The sequence below is a fragment of the Mus caroli genome, unplaced genomic scaffold (assembly GCF_978045245.1).
Source record: "Mus caroli unplaced genomic scaffold, Mus_caroli_1 scaffold_13, whole genome shotgun sequence".
NCBI lineage: Eukaryota > Metazoa > Chordata > Mammalia > Rodentia > Muridae > Mus > Mus caroli.
The window spans coordinates 34,481,084-34,500,665 of NW_028227268.1; the positions used below are offsets into that span (position 1 = coordinate 34,481,084).

Here is a 19,582-nt window from a genome sequence, read left to right on the forward strand (position 1 = left end):
CTCTCTGTCTCTGTCTCTGTCTCTGTCTCTGTCTCTCTCTGTCTCTCTCTCTCACACACAAAAGATGGAGATGTCAGGAAGAGGTTTAGTTTGGAGTGAGTGGATATGGGAGGGGTAGGAATGATGGGCTCTAGTGTAGACAAATTAACTCTTCCCTAACCTGTGTGTGTGTGTGTGTGTGCTTGTGTGTGCACATGCGGATGTGGGTACACATGTGTGTATGTGTGTGGAGGCAGTTGTCAGCCTTGGGTGCCGTTCCTCAGGAGCCATTCCCCTTGTTTGCTGGGACATGATCTCTCACAGGGACGTGGGACCTGACAGTTAGGTTAGTGGAGCTAGCCCATGAGCTTCAGGGATCCTGTCTAACTCTGCCCCCTCAGCACTGGGTTTACCACTACATTCCACTGTGCATGCTTCTTACATGCTTGTGGGAGCTGGAACCCAGACCCTCATGCTTGTGCAGCAAAGCACTTTGCTGGCTGTGTGCACGCCCCAGCCTCTAGTCAGATGATCAGTTTAATACCTAATTGTGTGACTGGTCACATGGCCACTCAGAATAAACAAAATATGGATCAGTCTCCTTTATAGCTGTGTTGGTCTTCTTAATAAGTCATAGTCGGTGGAGTATAAGAATGTGGGGTATGACTGAAAAGCTGTCCTTATAGACAAGGCATTCTGGAGTATGAGCCACCATCTTGGATCCTGAGGTAAAGCTGAGGGGGAGGTGTGTGTGTGAAGCTGGCAGAAAACTGGCTCCTGAGATTCTGAGAACTGGAGACAGTATAGCAGACTTAGAGTTAGTACCTCTGGTATTCTTTAATCTAAAATAGAAATACACTTCTAAGGGTAAGATAGCTTAGCTGTCAAGGCTGGGCACCACTTGGTTGTGAATCCAAGTTTGGTTCCCAGCACTCACATGAGGCAGCTCACAACTGTAATTCCACCTCCAGGGCATCCAAAACCCTTTTCTGGCCTCCTTACTCATATGTGCAGCGTGTATACACGTGTGCACAAACATGCACATACACATAGACACATAATTTTAAAATATAAATATTTTAAACAAGGACACAGGCTTCTCCCTTTTATTTGAACTGTCTGACGTGAAATTTTCCTCTCTACTCACAACTGGACCCAAGTCTGGCAAATATAAAAAAGAACATGCAATGATCAGTTAAAGCTGATGATTCTGCAGCTCTGAAGGAGGGAGTGTGGGGAGGCTATCAGTGGACATGAAGGTACCACTGGTGAGTAGTCATGAAGCCATGGCAACATGACGTCACTAAAGAAGAGAACAGGATCTAGAGCAGAATTCCAAGGAGCACCACATTTGAAGGATGGGCAGAGGAAGAGGAGCCTGACAAGGAGACTGGAGGGAGTAATCAGAGAGGTAGGAATAGGCCAGGGAAGTCCCATGTCACAGAGCCTAGAGAGGAGAAGCCCAGACAGGGCCCTGGCCAAGAGTGAGAAGGCAGCCACTTCTGCTGGTTTCTATAGGGGCTGAGAGCATCACAGAGCTCCAGAAAACAAATTTAGGTTTCTATTGTCTCAGACCCTACTGGGTTAGCTTTCTGAAGCTGTGACAAAATGCCTGTAGTAATCACCTTACAAGAAGGGAAAAGATTGGGGTTTGGCTCATGGTTTCAGAGACTTCAGTCCATAGTCACTTGGTCCTGCTGTTTTAGATCTGTTCCAGCCTAGTACATTCTGACAGGTACATCTTTGGCAGATACATCATGGTGGTATCTCACACAGTCAAGAAGGGGAGAGAAATAGAGGCAGAGAGCCAGCCAGGATAACAATGCTCTTTCCAAATAGTCCCTCCAAGAGGGCATCCCCAATGGCCTACTCTCTTTATACCTACCTCTTAGTCTCCACTACTGGTTAGGCACCAAACCTACCATATGCAGTCCTTTAGATGTGCTTTCAAGATCGATGCTATAACTCCTGAGGAAGGTTCATGACACCATCTTCTTGGCATTCTCTAGGATTAGGTCCTAACTCCTCAACTCATCCTTTGGACCCTGCTGAGGTCTGGCTTTAGCCTTTCTCACCTGCTTCTTTCCTCCGAATGCTGTTCCTAACGTGTCTGGCTTCCTGCTATTGTTTGGTTGAGTCCACAGGCTTCTATCTTAAGAGTGTCCCTTTCCCCCTTAATCCCACCCACTCTTTATATCAAATGTCAGTTCTTCGGCTCTGTGGTTCTTCAGGCAAACTAGTTGCCCTGACTCTGTGCCCTCCGAGCCCTTTAGTTATTATTCCTGGTCACCAGTCTCAGTGTGGTCTGTATTAAACTTGGTTATGTAGATGAATGTCTCCAACCACCTTGAGAACTTGGAAAGATTAATTTTGCCAAATTGGTAGTACTTCCAAGTTTAAATGTCAACTAGAGTTTTAAAGGTTTTTATTTATGGGTATGTGTGTGTACCCACATGAGTTTATGTGCACCATATGGTTGAGGTACCCTTGGAGACCAGAGGGGGCTGATTTCCCTAGGATAGGAGTTCTAGGCAGTGGTAAGCCGCCTGGTGTGGATGCTGTGAGTTGGTCCTCTGGAAAAACAGTAAGCTCTGGAAAAAGCTTAAACTTTGAGCTATCCCTTGAGCTTCCTCAACTAGAGTTTCTAATATAAATTGATAAATTGTAAACTCAAGTCCCAGAATGGATCAGTGGTGTGTGTGTGTGTGTGCGTGTGTGTCTATCGTGCCTGTGTGTGTCTGTGTGTTTGAAATAGTGTCTTTCCATGTAGCCCAAGCTGGTCTAGAACTCTCTATGTAGCTAAAACTGGCATGGAACTCATGACCCTCCTGCCTCAGTCTCCCTAGAGCCAGTGTGTGCACAACGAAGGCCGCTCTGCTTCCCTTGACCAAACCTTGACAGAGGCAAAGCGGGAGGAATCCATTTACTGTGTAGCAACTACAGTAATGGAAACAGTTCAGGCCTGGCAGAAGGGTCAATATTTAGATCTCTGAAGTCAAATTGACAGTCCAAGCCAGGCATAGTGGCACACGCCTTTAATTCCAGCACTCGGGAGGCAGAGACAGGCGGATTTCTGAGTTCGAGGCTAGCCTGGTCTACAAAGTGAGTTCTAGGACAGCCAGGGCTACAGAGAGAAATCCTGTCTCAAAAAAACAAAAACAAACAAGAATAATTGACAGTCCAAAAGTAAACTTTTACATTTATGTTGTTTACATTTTTTAAAGATTTATTTTTGTTTATGAGCACTTTATCTGCATGCACACCTGCATGCCAGAATTGGGCATCAGACATATTACAGGTGGTTGTAAGCACTGTGTAGTTGCTAGGAACTGAATTCAGGACCTCTGTAAGAGCAGTCATTGCTCTTAACTGCCGAGCCATCTCTCCAGCCCAGTGGTTACATTTTTGTTTTTGTTTGCTTGTTTGTTTTGTTTTGTTTTAGTCAAGTTACTGTTGACAAGGGTCTCAAAGCAAGTCTGTGGTAAGTCTTTTCAGCTAATCGCCCAGGATAACTGGCATTACATCCAAAACAATGATATGGCCCCTACCTCACATATATACAGAAATTTACTCAGGCCAGGTATGGTGGTACACATTTTTTTTGTTGTTTTTTTGTTTTTTTTTTTTCCGAGACAGGGTTTCTCTGTATAGCCCTGGCTGTCCTGGAACTCACTTTGTAGACAAGGCTGGCCTCGAACTCAGAAATCCACTTGCCTCTGCCTCCCGAGTGCTGGGATTAAAGGCATGCACCACCACGCCCAACTTGGTGATGCACATTTTTTTTTTTTTTTTTTTTTTTTTTTTTTTTTTGGTTTTTTCGAGACAGGGTTTCTCTGTATAGCTCTGGCTGTCCTGGAACTCACTTTGTAGACCAGGCTGGCCTCGAACTCAGAAATCCGCCTGCCTCTGCCTCCCGAGTGCTGGGATTAAAGGCGTGTGCCACCACCGCCCGGCTAAATTTAAACTTTTGTGCTTCAAAGGACCATCAAGAAACTGAAAATAAAACCCACAGAAACGGAGAAAATATTTGTAAACCATGGGTCTTCTGAGGGCCTAGTATTTCGAATGTAAAAAGAATATACAGAGGCTGGAGAGGAAGCTCAGCACTGAACCCATGTACTGCTTGTTTGGAGGACTCAGGTTCAATTCCTGGCACCCAGATCAAGCATCTCACAGCCCGCTGTAACTCCAGCTCTGCTGTGCACCTGAACGCACACACAGAGGCACGTAACTTAAAGTAACAAAGATAATTCTAAAACACACATATCTCAACAAGCTAAAACGCTAATAACCCAACTGAAAAATGGATAAAGGATGTGAATGGGCATTCTCCCAAATGAGATGCACAGTCAGTGAACACATGAGAAAAGATGGCAAACATCATTAGCTATCGAAGAAATGCCAGTGAACACCACAGTGAGCTTCAACTTCACAGCCACCACACTGTCTATAATCAAGAAGTCACACAATGTGGCCAGCAAGATGGCCAAGCACACATAAGCCTAATGAACCTGATCCTAGATCCCACATAGTGAAAGGAGAGACTTCACTCCCTTAACACACACACACACACACATACACACACACACACACACACACACACACTTTTTAGAAAGTCCAATAATAAAAATGGGGAGAGTGGTAGATGGCTGTAATCCTAACACTTGGGAAATAGAGGCAGGGGGATGAGAAATTCAGTTGTCCTTGCCAACATAGTGAGTTTGAGACTAGCCTGGATTACACATGGCCCTATCTCTAAATAAACAAATATATATGTATATATGTACATACATAAATATGTGGCAGGTTATCTCAGCATTCGGAAGGCAGATCTCTGAGTTCAAGGCTTCCTAGGTAGTCTAGTGAATTCCAGAACATAGTGAATTTCAGGCCGGCCAGAGATACACAGTGAGACCTGTCTCAAAAACAAAAATAAATTAATAAAACAAACAGATATCAGATAATAAGTTTATGGAGACACAGGAGGCTGGAGCCCTCATACACTGCATGTAGCAGTGTAAGGTAGTACAGTTGCTTGGGAAACAACCTGGCTATTCCTGGGAAGGTTAGCATAAAGATGCCACAAAACCCCAGCAAGCCCACTTCTAGAGAGAGGGGAACTTCATACCCAAGGAGGTGAAGACTTTAACCACACAGATCTTTCTGGCAGCCTCATTTATAAGAGCTAAAAAGTAGAAAAAGTGATAGATTACTTGCTTAGCATTTCTGGTTTGAGGCCTAGTAGAGGAAAAACCCAGATGTCCATCAACTATTAGGGAAGCAAAGCCCAGTATACTTGTTCAGTGACATCACGGTCATAAAATAAAACACTGAGACATGTAAACCTGCAAACATCATGCTAGCAAACTAGCCGTAAAAGCCAACACACTGTGTCGCTCCATGTATATGAATTGTCCGGAACAGGCAAATCCCCGGAGGTGAAAAGCAGATTGGCAAAGATTGGAAGGAACCAGGAGAATAACTGCAATGATTTTTGTAGTCATTATGTCTTCTGAGACAGCCTATGTAGCCCTTGGTTGTCCTGTAACTTGCTATGTAAACCAGGCTGGGCTTAAACTCACAATGATCTGCCAACCTCAGTGCCAGGATGCTATATTGATATATATGTATATGTATACACACACACACATCACTGAGCTATGCATCTTTAAGACTTTTTTTTTTTTAAGTTAGATTTGGGCAGGCAAGATGGCCCAGTGGGTACAGGCCCCTGTTGCCATTAGAACTCCGGAGTTTAATCTCCAGGCACTGTATGGTGAAAGGCAAGAATGACTTCTTGTTTGTGTATTAGGTTTCTACAGCTGTGAAAAACACCATGACCCAAAGCAACCTTGGGAGGAAAGGCTTATTTCATGTTCCTTCTAGGTACTAGTTCCTCACTAAGGCATCGGGGCAGGACTTCAAGGCAGGAACAGTCCACCGAGGGAGGAACACTGCTTTCTTCCTTGCTCCCCATGGCTTGCTCAACCGCTTTCCCTATCCATTTAGGGCCTCCTGCCCAGGGGTGGCCCTGCCCACAGTGGACTAGGCCTTCCCACATCAATCACTAATCAAGACAATGAAGCTGGGCGGTAGTGGCACATGCCTTTGATTCCAGCACTTGGGGAGGCAGAGGCAGACCGATTTCTGAGTTGGAGGCCAGCCTGGTCTACAAAGTGAGTTCCAGGACAGCCAAGGCTATACAGAAAACCCCTGTCTTGAAAAACCATAAAAGAAAAAAGAAAATGACCCACCAATGTGCCCACAGGCCAATCTGATGGAAGCGATTCCTTAATTAAGTTCTCTCTTCCCAGGTAATTCTAGTTTGTATGAAATTGACAAAAAGCTATTTACCTTCTGAACAAGGCAGTGTGTGCTCACACATAAGCGATGTAGGGCTACCTTGTGTTGAAATGTAAACTTGGCCTCCATTTTCCTAGTGAAGATTCCCCATAAAGTTCTTTGCTGGCTTGCATTTTTGTATGCCAGGTGAGTTAAAATACTTAGTTCTGGTTGGTTGGTTCGTTTGGTTTTGTGTTTTTCAAAATTATTCTCAAAAGAAGACAGGAAGAATGGGCTGAGTGGTAGATTTCTTCCTTAGCATGGGCAAGGCCTTGGGGTTGATGCCCAAGTCAGAAAAAAAAATTCAAAAAAAGGGAAGGAGGCAGGCCTGCCTGGGGATACTGTGGCAAAGAACTTGCTTGGTATGTGTGAGGCCCTGGAGTCTTCCTATGAGCTAATCTCATTATTTTTACTGTACTCAAAGACTGAGGATGGGAAAGTATGTATGTTTTTATGACCATAAGGACAGAATCTCCCTTATACATGATTAATATTCTCTCTTTCTCTCTCCACTCTCCTCTCCCCTCCCCTCTCTTCTTCCCTATCTCCCTTTCTGAGACACAGTTTCATGTTGTAGCACAATTTGGGCCAGAACTCACTGTATAGCCCAGGCTGACCCTTCTCCAATTTCCTGTAGCCATTGAAGTAACTCACCTGATAAAGGCCTTGGTAAAACGACTTCTGGTCCCTCCATAGCCTGTGGACTCCTCCCTGTAGGCAACCCAGTCAGCTGATGTTTACCTAAGGATCCCAGCCAAACACTCAGCAGAAAGTGAGGAGGGAGTCAATTTAGAAACCAAGGCTGGACCTTCCCCAGCACTGACAGTGATTTTTCTTAGCTGGCAATTTGTTCTGGGCAGGGAGAGCCCTGTGTAAACAGTGCATTGCTGGTTCTGGGGAGAGAAACAGAGGAGCCTGGCCGCCTGGAAGAGAAGGAAGGTTCATCCAGTTGTGAAAGCCACTGATGGGCTTGCTTAGGTTACCCAATACATAGGAAATTTTCTCCTTGTTTCAGGAACTGGATTAGGTCCACCAGTGTATACAGAAATCACACGTGGTCCTTGTCAGCAAGAAATGACAGACAAACCTACTATTGACAAGTTTAATAGAGAATGATTAGTGACCAGGCCTGGAAGTTACAAAGCATTGAGCAGGTATGCAATCCCCAGCGAGAGCCAGGGGAAAGCATCTCAGATGTAAGAGTGAGTGAGCCAGGAAGGGAGGCGACAAGTCTCAAGGGGGATAAGAACCACTGGAACAAAGGTGTGGAATCTGCGTGTGGGAGATGCAGTCAGCTGAGGTGTTAGAGGAGCCACAGGCAGCGATGGGAAGTGTGGAGGGACCTGGCAAACAGAGGAGTGTGTGTAGAAGAGGGGTGCATGCTATGGAGAAGGGCAAAGTCTGCATTGTTAATGGATTTGTGATGTAGAGCAGACCTTTGGGAGTCAAACAACCTCTTTACAGGGGTTGCATATCAGACATTTACATTACGGTTCACAGCTAGCAAAATTACTGCTACCAAAACTTTTATGGTTGGCGAGCCTGAGGAACTGTCTTAAAGAATCACAGCATTAGGACAGTTGAGAAGCACTAAGCCTGAAGTGAAAGAGCCAACAGTGACCAAGGAACCAAGAGATGATGAATAGCAGGCTGGATATGAAGCATTTGAAATGACTGGAAAAACAGGCAGTCAGCAAGGATGACTTGGTGGCGGGTGTGAGAGGGAGACACAAATCCAGGGGGGATCCCTGGTTTCTGGCTTGTGCATGGGGCTTAAAGCGGAGATAAGAACTCCAGGGAAGGGAAAGATGATGGTGGCCAGAGTTTACTCGTTAGCTACAGGGATGGACCAGGCCCTTGAGCCAAGAGTTTTCATGTGTGTGTGTGTGTGTTTTTCCTGTACCTCTATAAAGCAGATATTGTTCTCAACTTATAGTTGAGGGAAATGAGAGTTTGTGATCTGAATAAGCTTGGCCAGATTTGCACACTGCACAGCTTTTGAGTTGTGGAAAGAATTTAGAATCAAAGGCACCCATTCCTGGAACGATGCTGCTAACCATCAGGGTGTGTGTGTGTGTGTTGTGTGTATGTGTGCGTGTGTGTGAGTGTTTCTGAAGGGCCTGTGTAGAAAAATCTGGGGATGGGAAGAGTGGCCAGGGCCCAGGCCATAGTTAAAAGCAATAGATATGGGTGAAACTTGTAAGTTGAGGATTTTTTCAGGATCAGGAGCCCTGAAATCAAAACAGACAGAGGGGAAGAAGCCTACAAACAAGACAAAATCAACCCCTTCTGTATTAAATCAGAAATCATGACTGATAGCCAAAGAAACTAGGCAATTTCAAATGGCTCTGTCAAATAGACACCCACCAAGTTAGGCAAAGCCATTAAGTATCATAGTTACAATGCTGCATAGTCATCTTAGATAGTAAGTATTTTGCATAAATAGTATTAATTAGTATAGGACAAGTTTCATAAACTCTGTTCCTGGATATATTAATGTTTGGATTAAAAAAGGACTTTGGAGCTGGGCATAGTGTTGAACACCTTTAAACCTAACACTTGGGAGGCAGAGGCAGAGAGATCATATGAGTTTGAGGCCAGCCTGGTCTACATAGTGAGTTCCAGGACAGCCAGAGCTACATAGTGAGACTTTGTCTTTGAAAAAGGAGGGAGCTGGAGAGCTAAGAGCACTGGATGCTCTTTTAGAGGAACTTGGTTCAATTCCCAGCACCCACATGGTATCTTCAACCATATCTAACTCCACTTCCAGGAATCCGACATCCATGGGGACCAAGGCAAAACACTCACATACACAAAATAATAAAGAGACAACATAGGAAAAATATATTTTAAAAAGGACTACAGTTAGTAAGTTTAGGAAATGCTGTTATGATTTAGGCAGAGAGCCAAGTCCCTCTATACTTTTATGTTACTGTTAGGTAACACTGAAGTCTAACGGCTAAGGTGGTAAGCACTTGGAACAAGCTGGGTTTGAATGTTGCAGGTGACAAGCTGGGTGACTTTAGGCAAGTCCCTGAATCTGACACTAACAACTACTCATCCAGAGGGGGACAGTAATACATTCACTTCAAAACAGTTTAGTGTGGTGGAGTAGAATGCATTACACTGGAAGCAGTTAGTACCTGGTACATAAAGGTTTCATAAAGGTTAACTGTTATTTAAACATGAACCATAGTGTTTGGGGTTCAAGCTCAGGGCCTAGAGCATGCTGGGCAAGCATGCACTCTCCCATCGAGTTACAGCCCCAGTTTCAAACTTACACACACACACACACACACACACACACCACTCCAATACCCAAATTTCTGAAGAGCCTTAAGCCTTAGTCTACCTTTTGTTATCTGAGAGTTTTATCTCCTAATTCTTATCCCATTATATTCCACACTGGGAATAATCTCTCTCTCCTCTACTCTGGGCAAGAGGAGTAGGAAGAACACAGTAGGGACATAAAAATTCATAGTCACTGTTGTGTGCCCTTGAAAAAGATCATTTGAGTGCTGGCTTGTATCAAGACACATCAGGAAGCAAGCAGAGTGTGTGCTTCTACTCGTTCCTTCCGTTAGATGTCCTTGGGCAATGGACATCTTGTATACAATCTTATATCGTAGTTGTGACCTTCAGATCTTAGAAGCTAATGAAGGCTGGGGAAAGAGGCGATTAGCTCTTTCTCCAAGAACTTCCTAAGAGTTTTCTCCACAAGAACTCTACAATCTGTCCTCTCACCCCTCCCCACATGTGCCCCACCCCTCATTCATTAACACAGGCTGACATCAGAATACCCCCTGGATGAAGGGATACCCCAGGCCTAGCCTGGCTGAGTCCCTTCCTGGAAAAAGACAGAGCTATGGAATGGAGAAGCCTGAGGGGACAGTTTTCCAAGTTGTCCTAGACACTTAATGAACACTAAATCATGATACTCCCAAACAGGGCAGGCTAAGCCAGACCTAGTCTGACTTCTCATGGGTTAGGTGAGGGGAGAGAAAGAGATGAACACAGGAGCTATGCTAGGCAATTTCCTAACATCCACGGAGGCTAGAATGTTTGACCTCCCACTGAAGACTTTAGATAGCCCCTTTGTGAATGAAAGCTTAGGAAGAAAAATCACAGTGTTTTTTTTGTAACACACTACACACACACACACACACACATCCCAATGTCTGCTTCTTGAACTTTAAAGGCTGCCATCCAAGTGTAGTCTAAAGGAGCTGATCTGGCAAGGGGTCTGAATCTGTGTTGTCTACATTTTGTTTTTGTCTTGTTGAGACGGTTTCTCTGTGTAGCCCTGGCTGTCCTGGAACTCACTCTGTAGACCCAGCTGCTGTCTCAGAGATCTGCCTGCCTCTGCCTTCCAAGTGCTGAGATTAAAGGAGTGTGACCCCCCACCCCCACCCCAGTGCGTTGTCTATATTTGAGGGCTATGGGTGAAGTCGTTTTTTAAAAGATAACTCACAGCTCATACTTACAGGAGTTCCTTTCAGTCCCCGAGAAATGGTTCTCACCTCTATCCCCCAAAGACCACACCCGAACGGTAGAGGCTGTACCTCCGGTATTTTTGATGATAGTGTACTTAGGGTTCCAGCTATGGATAGGCAGAAAGGTCTCAAGATTCGTGAACAAAGGCTGAGTTAGAAGCAAAAGCGAATGTGAAAGCAGGGGCGGGGGAGGGGGGGCTCTTGAGGACTGTTGCCTTTATTTCACCATGGGGCTTGACAGTTCTCTCAAGTGTCGCCAGCCTAGGGAAATGAATTTTCCTCTGTCCCCGGTGATTTCTAATACCCTGTCCTGCCTCTTTCCAAAGTTGGGACCCTTCTCTCCTGAGTCTGAAATCTCCATCCCTCCATTCTTTCTTCCTTGGCACTGGATTCTCCACGCCTCTCTCCCTTTTCCTTTCTGGGCCGAATGTATTCCTCCCGAGTCAGGCCTCTCCGGGCCTGGGCAGACAGGGTCTGAGTCCTCCTTTCTCCTCCTAAGGCCACGGCTCCCTCCCCCCACCTTCTCCAGCTCCCCTTCCCCACCCCCTCCTCCGCCCCGAGGCATTGTGGGACGAAACAAGATGTGGAGCGAGAGCGGCGCGGGGAGAAGCCCGCAGTGCGGGGCCGGGCGGGCGCAGCCAATGGGGAGCGCGGACGGCGGCGCGCGCGGCAGGGGGGCGGGGGCGGGGCTCTATTTCAGGGCCGCGCGTCGGCCGCGCTCAGCGGCGGAGCGGAGCGGGCGGCGAGGTATCAGCCGGGACAGGCGGTCGGCCGGGTGGCACGAGGCGGAGCGCGGGCGTCCGGGGAAGCTCGGAGGGCGACCAGCAGCGCGAGCGCTCGGCCCCGGGGCTGCGGGAGCAGGGGGATACCGCGGCGGCAGCGGCTGCTGCTGCAGGACGAGCCCAGGGGACACCGCCCCTGCTCGCGCTTTGCTTCAGCCCAGCGCTGCTCCCCAGGGGCCTGTGCGGACTCGCCTGCGTGACGGTGAGCGGGGGCCCCGGGGGCAGCCCTCGCCCGACTCGGCCCAGGCTCTGGAGACCCTCGTGCCCTGGCTGGAGGCCCCGCAGCCCCGGGGAGGGGAGCCAGCCCGTGGTGCGCGGAGGCCTCTGGGGTCCGGGGAGCGCGGGCAGCCAGTGCGGGTTCGGGCTCGACGCGGCTCCTCCCGCCGCCACCCTTCGGGGCGTCCTTCCTGCAGCGAGGTCGCCCGGTCACTCCGGCGCCTCTCTAGGCCTGGCGGGGGAGGGCGGAGGACCGGCTTGCGGCCTGCGGACCCGGAGGGCGGCGGGGAGGTGGATGCTTTCTCATTTCCCAGGTGCTGCCCTTCGGGGGTCCCTGCCCTCTAGAGGAAAAGATGGTGGGGGCGGTGTTTTGGGACGAGGGGTTACGGTCCCTTTGGAAATCCGAAACGAGGCAATAACGTTTGTACGTGTTAAAGAATGGTGCAGGGCCGTCCGTGTCATTTGGAGGCTTAGCCCTTTTTTTTTTTTTTTTTTTTTTTTCTTTTTTTCTTTTTTGTCGCAAGACCTGGGACAGAGGTTGAGAACTGTCCTGGAGTGCTCCTTTTGCGTTTTTCACAGGAGCTCCTGGCTCGTGACTCAGGAAGCTGGCTTGGGGCCCTTTGGCCATCCTTTTATCTGGAGGCCCAGCTCCGCCCCCTCCCCCCACCTCCCCAGGAAAGGATCGCTGGGCGTCTGGCTCCCTAGCCTTTTCTCACTGGTACCTTGGATAGGGGTTGCCAGGGCTGGGCCTCACCTTTCTGCGACGCCTGAGGGGCCAAGGGTGAAGAATCGTGGCATTGTAGTCACAAGACCAGCATTATGTAATCGTAGGCTCTCTCTGTTAGAGAGTAAGATAGCTTTTAATTACTGTGACAAAGTTGATCCTTTGGACTTTGGGGGGAGGAGGCGGTGAAGCAGGTGAGCTTTTTTGGCAAAATGGTGCAATTTTCATACTTCGTTGTCTGTAGCCAGGCTCCACCCCCAACCTCTGGATTTGTAAACACTGCCCCCTTCTGAGTGGCAACCTGGAATAGGCCACCAGGTGACATTGTTTTTTTTTTTTCTTTTCTTCTAGAAAGGTCTCATCACATCAATCTTTCTCTTCCCAAGCCTCATGGAGGTTGTTCCGTTTCTCTCATTTCAGCCATTATTTTTTAAACATGATTGGCTGCCCAAGGTCACAGAGCTAGTCGGCCTTGAATAGACCTTTCCTTCAACACCACAGACTCCTCGGCTCCGTATTTTCTCTGGGGTAGGGGGCATCTTAGCTAAACACTGGCCAGTGTCGCTTCGGTGGAAGAACCTTTGCTTTATTTGACAGTGCCTGGCCTGGAAGTTGTCACGCATACATTGTGTGCGTTGGACGGACTGGGTTCTTTTCATCTCCGTGGGCAGTGTGCACATAGATAAGGAGGCTTGGAATGATCCCAGCATCTTGAGCAGTCAGACTCCCGTCCCCATTGGGCTGAGGACAACCAGTGTTGCTTTTGGAGCTGAGGTGAAGGGGGATCGGTACTGCCGTGAGTGATGAGAGCGGGCAGGGGTGGGTTTTTGTAGCTTGTTTCTTTGGATGTAAGGTAGCTCACATGACTGTAGGCTACAGAAGGGTCCATGTGGGTCAGTCTCCGAAGTCTGGTTGCTTGCCGTATGGTGAATGCCATGGCCCAGGAAGCATGACTATGAAACAAGGCTATAAAAATATTAAGCTCTTTCTTAGTCTTAGGTCAGTGTTGTGGGCCTCCTCCATCTCCTCTGATTTGATTGTTTGAAACATGGTTTTATTGTAGCTGAGTTTGGCTTTAAATGCCTGATCTCCCTTCCTGCCTCTACCTCCCAAGTGCTAGAATTTCAGGTGCGAATCACCACACCTGGCCTGGTTTTTATATTTAGGGAAAGTTCTCAGCACTCCTGTCGGGTAATATTTCTCCAAATGTACATATCATTAGTGCTTTTTGAATGAATAAAAATAATTTTTACATGAAGAAGCAAAAATTCAAGAGAACTGATAATTATTGTTGGGGCTGTGACTAAAGGCCAGAATTCAGAAATTGTATTGTACTTTAAAGACTGAACACTGTTGTGAGGAGAGCGAGGGAGCAGGATTGGGTGTGGTGACATGGGGCTGCCTCTCTGGTTTGAGGTAACATCAGCCCCAACATTTAAGAGGCCATTATTACCTCTTTGCCAGCAGGCCATGTATGTGAAGCCCCTTTTATTTTTTATCAAAGTGGAGTTGGCCTTTTTTCTGTGAGGGGACAGTGAGTATTTTAGGATTTATGGTCAGAACAATCTCTTAGAACTCTGTTATTGTAACATGTTCCTATAAAACTTTTGATTCATAAAAACAGGTGGTAGTTGAGTCTGGCTGATGGACAGCCAGCTTCCTTGCATAGGCTCTCCTTATTTGCAGATGCTCTCATGTAACCCTAGTTAATTCTTAAACAACCTCCAGTTGAGAGCTGACCTCATTTCTAAAATGGAAGTAATCGATACAGAAAGGCCAGATGCCTTGTTGAGACCACAAAGGCTCAGAGTCAGGACCAGAAGTCAGAGGTACTGATTTCTAGCAGGGTTTCTGCTGTGAGACCAGTAGTAGATAATAGTCATTAAGTCATGTGCTGAATCTCGGCAGGTGCGAGCTGCTGGTTTATTCTTAGGGTAAGGCTTGGACCCCATTTTACAGATGGTGACATAAAAACACAAAGACGAATTAACTTGCTGAAAGATGCAGTTAGGTGATGCAGTGTTACGTCTCTTCGGCTCTTGGTGGCGTGCTGACTCTCGTTCAGAGCCCATGAAATAGGCAGCTATTAAAGCACATCTTACATCCATATCTCCTTTTCCCTCGCTCGCTCTTGTCCTGTATTTCCAAGAGGTAGGGACCATATTTCTGCTAGAAGCTTCTAAGTCGCTTTTTTTTTTCTTTTTTGACAAAGGTTTTACTGTGTAGCCTTAGTTAACCTGGAACTTCCTTTGTAGACCAGCCCTTGAACTTAGAGATCCAACTACCTCTGCCTCCTAGGTGCTGGGATTTAAGGCAAGTGCCACCTTACCCAGCATAAGCTTCTCTCTTGTCTGTGTTCATGTGCTTCCACCATGTCTATCCCCCTCTAACCTTATAGCTCCCAACCCATAGCTCAAGCTGCTGCTCACATAAGATGTCGCCAGCTTTACTTTTGTGTTCCTACTGCAGTGTCACGATGTCTGACCGGAAGGCAGTGATCAAGAACGCAGACATGTCTGAGGACATGCAACAGGATGCCGTTGACTGCGCCACACAGGCCATGGAGAAGTACAACATAGAGAAGGACATTGCTGCCTATATCAAGAAGGTAAGCCGGGAGCCTGAGGATTGACTGCTGAGCCGCATCGGCTGGGGATGGTGGATGGGGTGGGGGTGGGGTCAGGGAAGACACTTGCTGAGAAAGCAGGTGTTGCCCCTTCTGAGAAAGCCCTGCAGACATGTGAAGCAGCTGAATTATAGGGTGATTTTGAGCTCCCAAAGCAATCTCCCGAATGATCTTGATGAGGCTGTAGTGAAGCTGTGTTAGTTGTACAGATGGTTATGTCACTACAAAGCATGGGGAAGGAGAAGGCGAAGGCTATGCAGAGGAACTGCAGAACAAATATTACTAGCCCAGTTGAGAACTGTTCAGTGTTCAAGATTAAGATTAAGAGCATTTGAGTGAATACTATATGATCCTGAACAGATTTTCAGGGAACTTCTTCATTTACAGTGGTGTGTCCTTTATAATCCTCGTGAGATGGAATGTTTTCTTTTCCTTAAAAATTCGGGCTTAGGTTCTGCATATTTTGCAATATATTCTACTCCCCTTATGTTTTCTGTCTGTCTGTCTGTCTCTCTCTCTCTTTTTTAAAATTAACCTTATGTGTATGGGTAATTTGCTTATGTCTCTACATCATAGTGCATGCCTGGTACCCAAAGAGGCTAGAAGCCATCGGAACCCCTGGGACTGGAGTTACAGATGGTTATGAGCTGCCCTGTGGGTGCTGGGAACGGGACCCAGACCCATGGAAGAGCAGAGGTGCTCTTAACTGCTGAATCAACTCCAATAGCCCCTTCCCAACACTTTAAAAGAATCAGCTTTGAATATTAAGTTCCTTGATTTCTGTAGGAAATGATAGAGAAAAAATCTGTACATGTTCAATACAGGTGTAATTTTTTCCTGAATGTTTTAAACCTGTGGTTGGTTGAATATATGAATGTAAAACTCAGATGTAGAGAGCTGACTGTAATTTTTGTAAATTTTGTAAAAATGGTTCAATATTTAAGAGTTCAATTATTGAGGGATTTCTAAATTGAGCTGGTGAGATGTATTAGTGGCTGCTAAGCCTGACACCTGAGTTTAAGCCCTGGAACCCACGTGGTGGAAGGAGAGACTGGACTCCTGCAAGTTGTCCTCTGATTTCCACATGTGTGCTGTGGCACACTCACCACTCCCAAATAAATAGATGTAAACTCTAAAAAGAGAAATCCTAGATGAATGCCTGTGTGGAAATGGTTAACCCTGAAGAGGCAGCTGAGCCTGGGCCCTGGGTTCCAGTTTAGACCTCATGGTTTGCCTTTTTTTAACTACATCATATCTATATTTTCTTGTATGAATGTTTTGCCTCCATGTATGTCGATTTGTCGTGTGTGTGTTTGGTCCCTGTGGAGGTCTGAAGAGGGCATCAGATCCTTTAGAATAGGAGTTACAAGGAGGCTGTGAGCCACTGTGTGGGTGTGAGAGAAGCCAGTGTTCTTACCAGCCCTCAGCTATCTCACCTCCAGCTCCCAGCACCCATGTTAAACTACAGTCAAAGGCCCAGTCTTAGGTCATTGTAGAGGATGTGTAGGAGTGTTGTGGCAGTCTACCTAGCAGTAAGATGTGCCTAGTGGGGGCTCCAGTTTCTTCTCCTAGGCTGGCAGTCTGAAGGATACATAAAGACCTGTGCTATAGGCTGAGCTGTTGTGTGCTAGGCTCCCAGGACTGCTTGGCTTTGTAGAGTGAGGGGATTGGTGCTTCAGCAGTTAGTCCCCATTTGCTCCTGCTCGGAATGTCACTTTAGGAACGGGAGGCAGTGGTGGCCAGGCCCTGCTTACTGTGCTTATGACATCCTGGTTTTTCTGATTATCTTGAATTAGAGGGTGGGCAGGTTTGGGAGTGGAGTAACAAGAGGATGGAGAGATGATCAGGGTGTAGAGTGCTAGAGGCTTGGCAGAGAGGAACAATGGAGCCTTTGTGGTGGTCCATTATTGATGAAGGCCGGAGTGCCATTGCCAGCCTTAGAACCTGAGCTTCTGAGGGGAGAGTGCTGAGGACCTGGGCTGGGGTCCTGGGCTGGGGTGGGTTACTGGGCAAGGTAGGTGGGAACAACTAAATGTGTGTGCTGGGATTGCTGCAAGTGACTCCATTCTGCCACTTCAGAAACCCTAACTACTTTTCTTTCTTTCTCCCTTTTATTCTTTTTTAGGAATTTGACAAGAAATATAACCCTACCTGGCATTGTATCGTGGGCCGGAATTTTGGCAGCTATGTCACACACGAGACAAAGCACTTCATCTATTTTTACTTGGGTCAAGTTGCAATCCTCCTCTTCAAGTCGGGCTAGGTGGCCAAGGCGAAGGTGTCAGTGGCGGCGGCAGCGATGGCAAGCAGGCGGCGTTGCTGGGACTGTTGCACTGGGGCCAGCATCAGGAAGTCCTCTCCAATGGCTGTGCTACTGCATGGACTGTGTACTCGATTTCATGTGTGTGTCGCAGTAAACAAAAACCAAACTCCTTTCTGTTTAGTTGCCTGGGGAAGAAGGCTGCTTTGCGTTTATGTTTTTAAGACGTTAACATTATTTTTTTGGTTGTACTGCACTAGGAAATCTCCCCCACCCCTCCTTTTCTCTTTCTCTCCCTAGATAAAAATAAAAGGCCCTCATCGAAGCCCTAAGGACTAGGAGGGCCGAGGACTAGAAATAGGTCTGAGGTGGAAGTTAAGCTGCGGCTGCCTCTTGGATGGTGGGTGCTGCTGTAGGAGGCCGGGGAGGCTGTGAGGACAGGGTTAGGACTGGCAAGGAGAGGGGCAGGAAGGTGGGGGGGGGGGTGGCACTAGTACCAGGGAGAATATTCCACAGAACTGTGACTAAGGCTTGGGGCAGGGGTGGGTGTGCAGTCTCTAAGGGGCACTGCGGTGTATCTGTGCTGTGGGAGTGGGGAGCAGACTTGTCTTGCCGTCTGTCAGGATTTTAAGTAAGGGCTGTGTCTTCGTGGGTCACCTTCCCATATTCTTCCAGCCAGAGGTCATGTTGGGAGGATGCTGGGAGTAGGGTTAGCCTGACTTCCCCTTTACATTCTGTCTGCTCCCTGCTTAGCCCTCGTTTTTTCTCATTCCTTCGTTCTCTTACAGCAGCCCCTATTGTTGGCTGGCAAGGGAATTTCTGGTGACTGTAGTTCCTTAGTTAGGTCTTAGCAATCAAACCAAATCAATGCCCCGTCAGTTCTTCTTTGTGTATGTTTGTGTTTGTCTGTGTGCGTGTGTGGGGGTGGGTTTGGGGTAGAAGGGTGGGAAGGGGCAGGATAAGTGGAATCTCTAGGGTGTATGGGAAGTAGAGGGCAGTTAGTTCTAAGTGGGCTTTTATGTTACCTGTTGTGAGGGTGAGAACAGGTTGGTATCAAACCATCCCCTCCCCTCAGTTCATCTTGCTTGGACACTGCTTTGCCTTGTGGCTGTCTGTTCCCTGGGAAAGTTTTCGGAAGGTCACCCAGAACAGGATGGCCATACTAACATCTTTCCTGGAGTTGGATCTGGGACCAGGTGACTGGTCTCTAGTGGGAAGTGAGAATGGAAGTAATGGGGTGGAGGGCTCCTTGGAACAGGTCTGAAGTATAGGAATGACCTCTGGGAGTCAGGAGGTGGAGAAGGCTGTGACTGGGAGGAGGTTCCAGAGAAGAGTGCAAGGGAAACCTTGTCTGTCGGTGACATGATTGGGGTGGGTGGGGGTTGTCATTGCCAATTGAGCTGCTGATTCTTATGAATCACATTCAGAACTCGCGTAGGGTTGACACTGTAAGGGGTGGGGAAATCTAGCTATTTTTTTCCCCAGCCCATTCTTGGGGGTCGGGGGGAGGCAGGAGAATGCCCCTTCCTCCTAAGCCCTTCCTGTGTGTTGAGCTTTTGTTTTTCTTCATTGCTGGCAGGGGAGGGTGGGAACTGGTGGGGACTGAGTTCCCTGTTCAAACCGTGATTGGGTACAGGACTGAATGTTTGATTTTAGGTTTTATTTTTCTTATGAATGTCCAGATCTGTGTTTCCCTGCCCTCCCAGACTCTGGCCAGTTGGAAGTGTCTCGTTTTTGTTCATCTCTCATTTCTGGTGCAGGGACTGAGACCCTGCCACATCTATGCTCTGCATCCACGCCTCTTTTGGACATTAAAGGTCGATTGATGCACTTCTGAGCTGTTGGGGTTTCTTTGGGGGCGATGGGTGGGTGGGTGGGCCTGCTGCTGTTAGTGCCGCCCGGTGGGTGGGCTAGGTCCGTGTGTCCTAGGGTGAGGTAGAGCTGAGCTTTCAATGAGTATAGGAGGTAGGTGGGGCTTCAGGTATGAAGTTGGGTGGGTGAGTCTTTTGGGAAAGACTGGAACTGTGAGGTACCAGAGGATTAATTAAGGGACTGCAGAGCCTGCCTCGTTGCTGCCTTTGCTGGTTAGTGATTGAGAGAGCTGGAGTCTTGGGTGTTCCAGGACAAAGGCTCAGTTCAAGTTTTAGCAGAAATGAGGGG

The 19,582-nt window shown here is 47.5% G+C and overlaps 1 protein-coding gene across 3 annotated transcripts; it reads left to right on the forward strand.

Annotated features, from left to right (window-relative positions):
* The first annotated feature begins 1,312 nt into the window (after nucleotides 1-1,312).
* On the forward strand, nucleotides 1,313-19,252 carry Dynll2 (dynein light chain LC8-type 2). 3 transcript variants are annotated; one of them, XM_021177812.3, is made up of 3 exons: nucleotides 1,313-1,390; nucleotides 15,006-15,144; nucleotides 17,288-19,252. In XM_021177812.3, exons 2-3 carry the CDS (start codon nucleotides 15,013-15,015, stop codon nucleotides 17,423-17,425), a joined length of 270 nt encoding a protein of 89 aa, XP_021033471.1. In that variant the 5' UTR covers nucleotides 1,313-1,390; nucleotides 15,006-15,012; the 3' UTR covers nucleotides 17,426-19,252. The 3 variants fall into 3 exon arrangements, with proteins under 3 accessions (XP_021033471.1, XP_021033472.1, XP_021033473.1); XM_021177813.2 differs by lacking the exon at nucleotides 1,313-1,390 and adding an exon at nucleotides 11,502-11,798; XM_021177814.2 differs by lacking the exon at nucleotides 1,313-1,390 and adding an exon at nucleotides 11,518-11,561.
* Nucleotides 19,253-19,582: the final 330 nt, after the last annotated feature.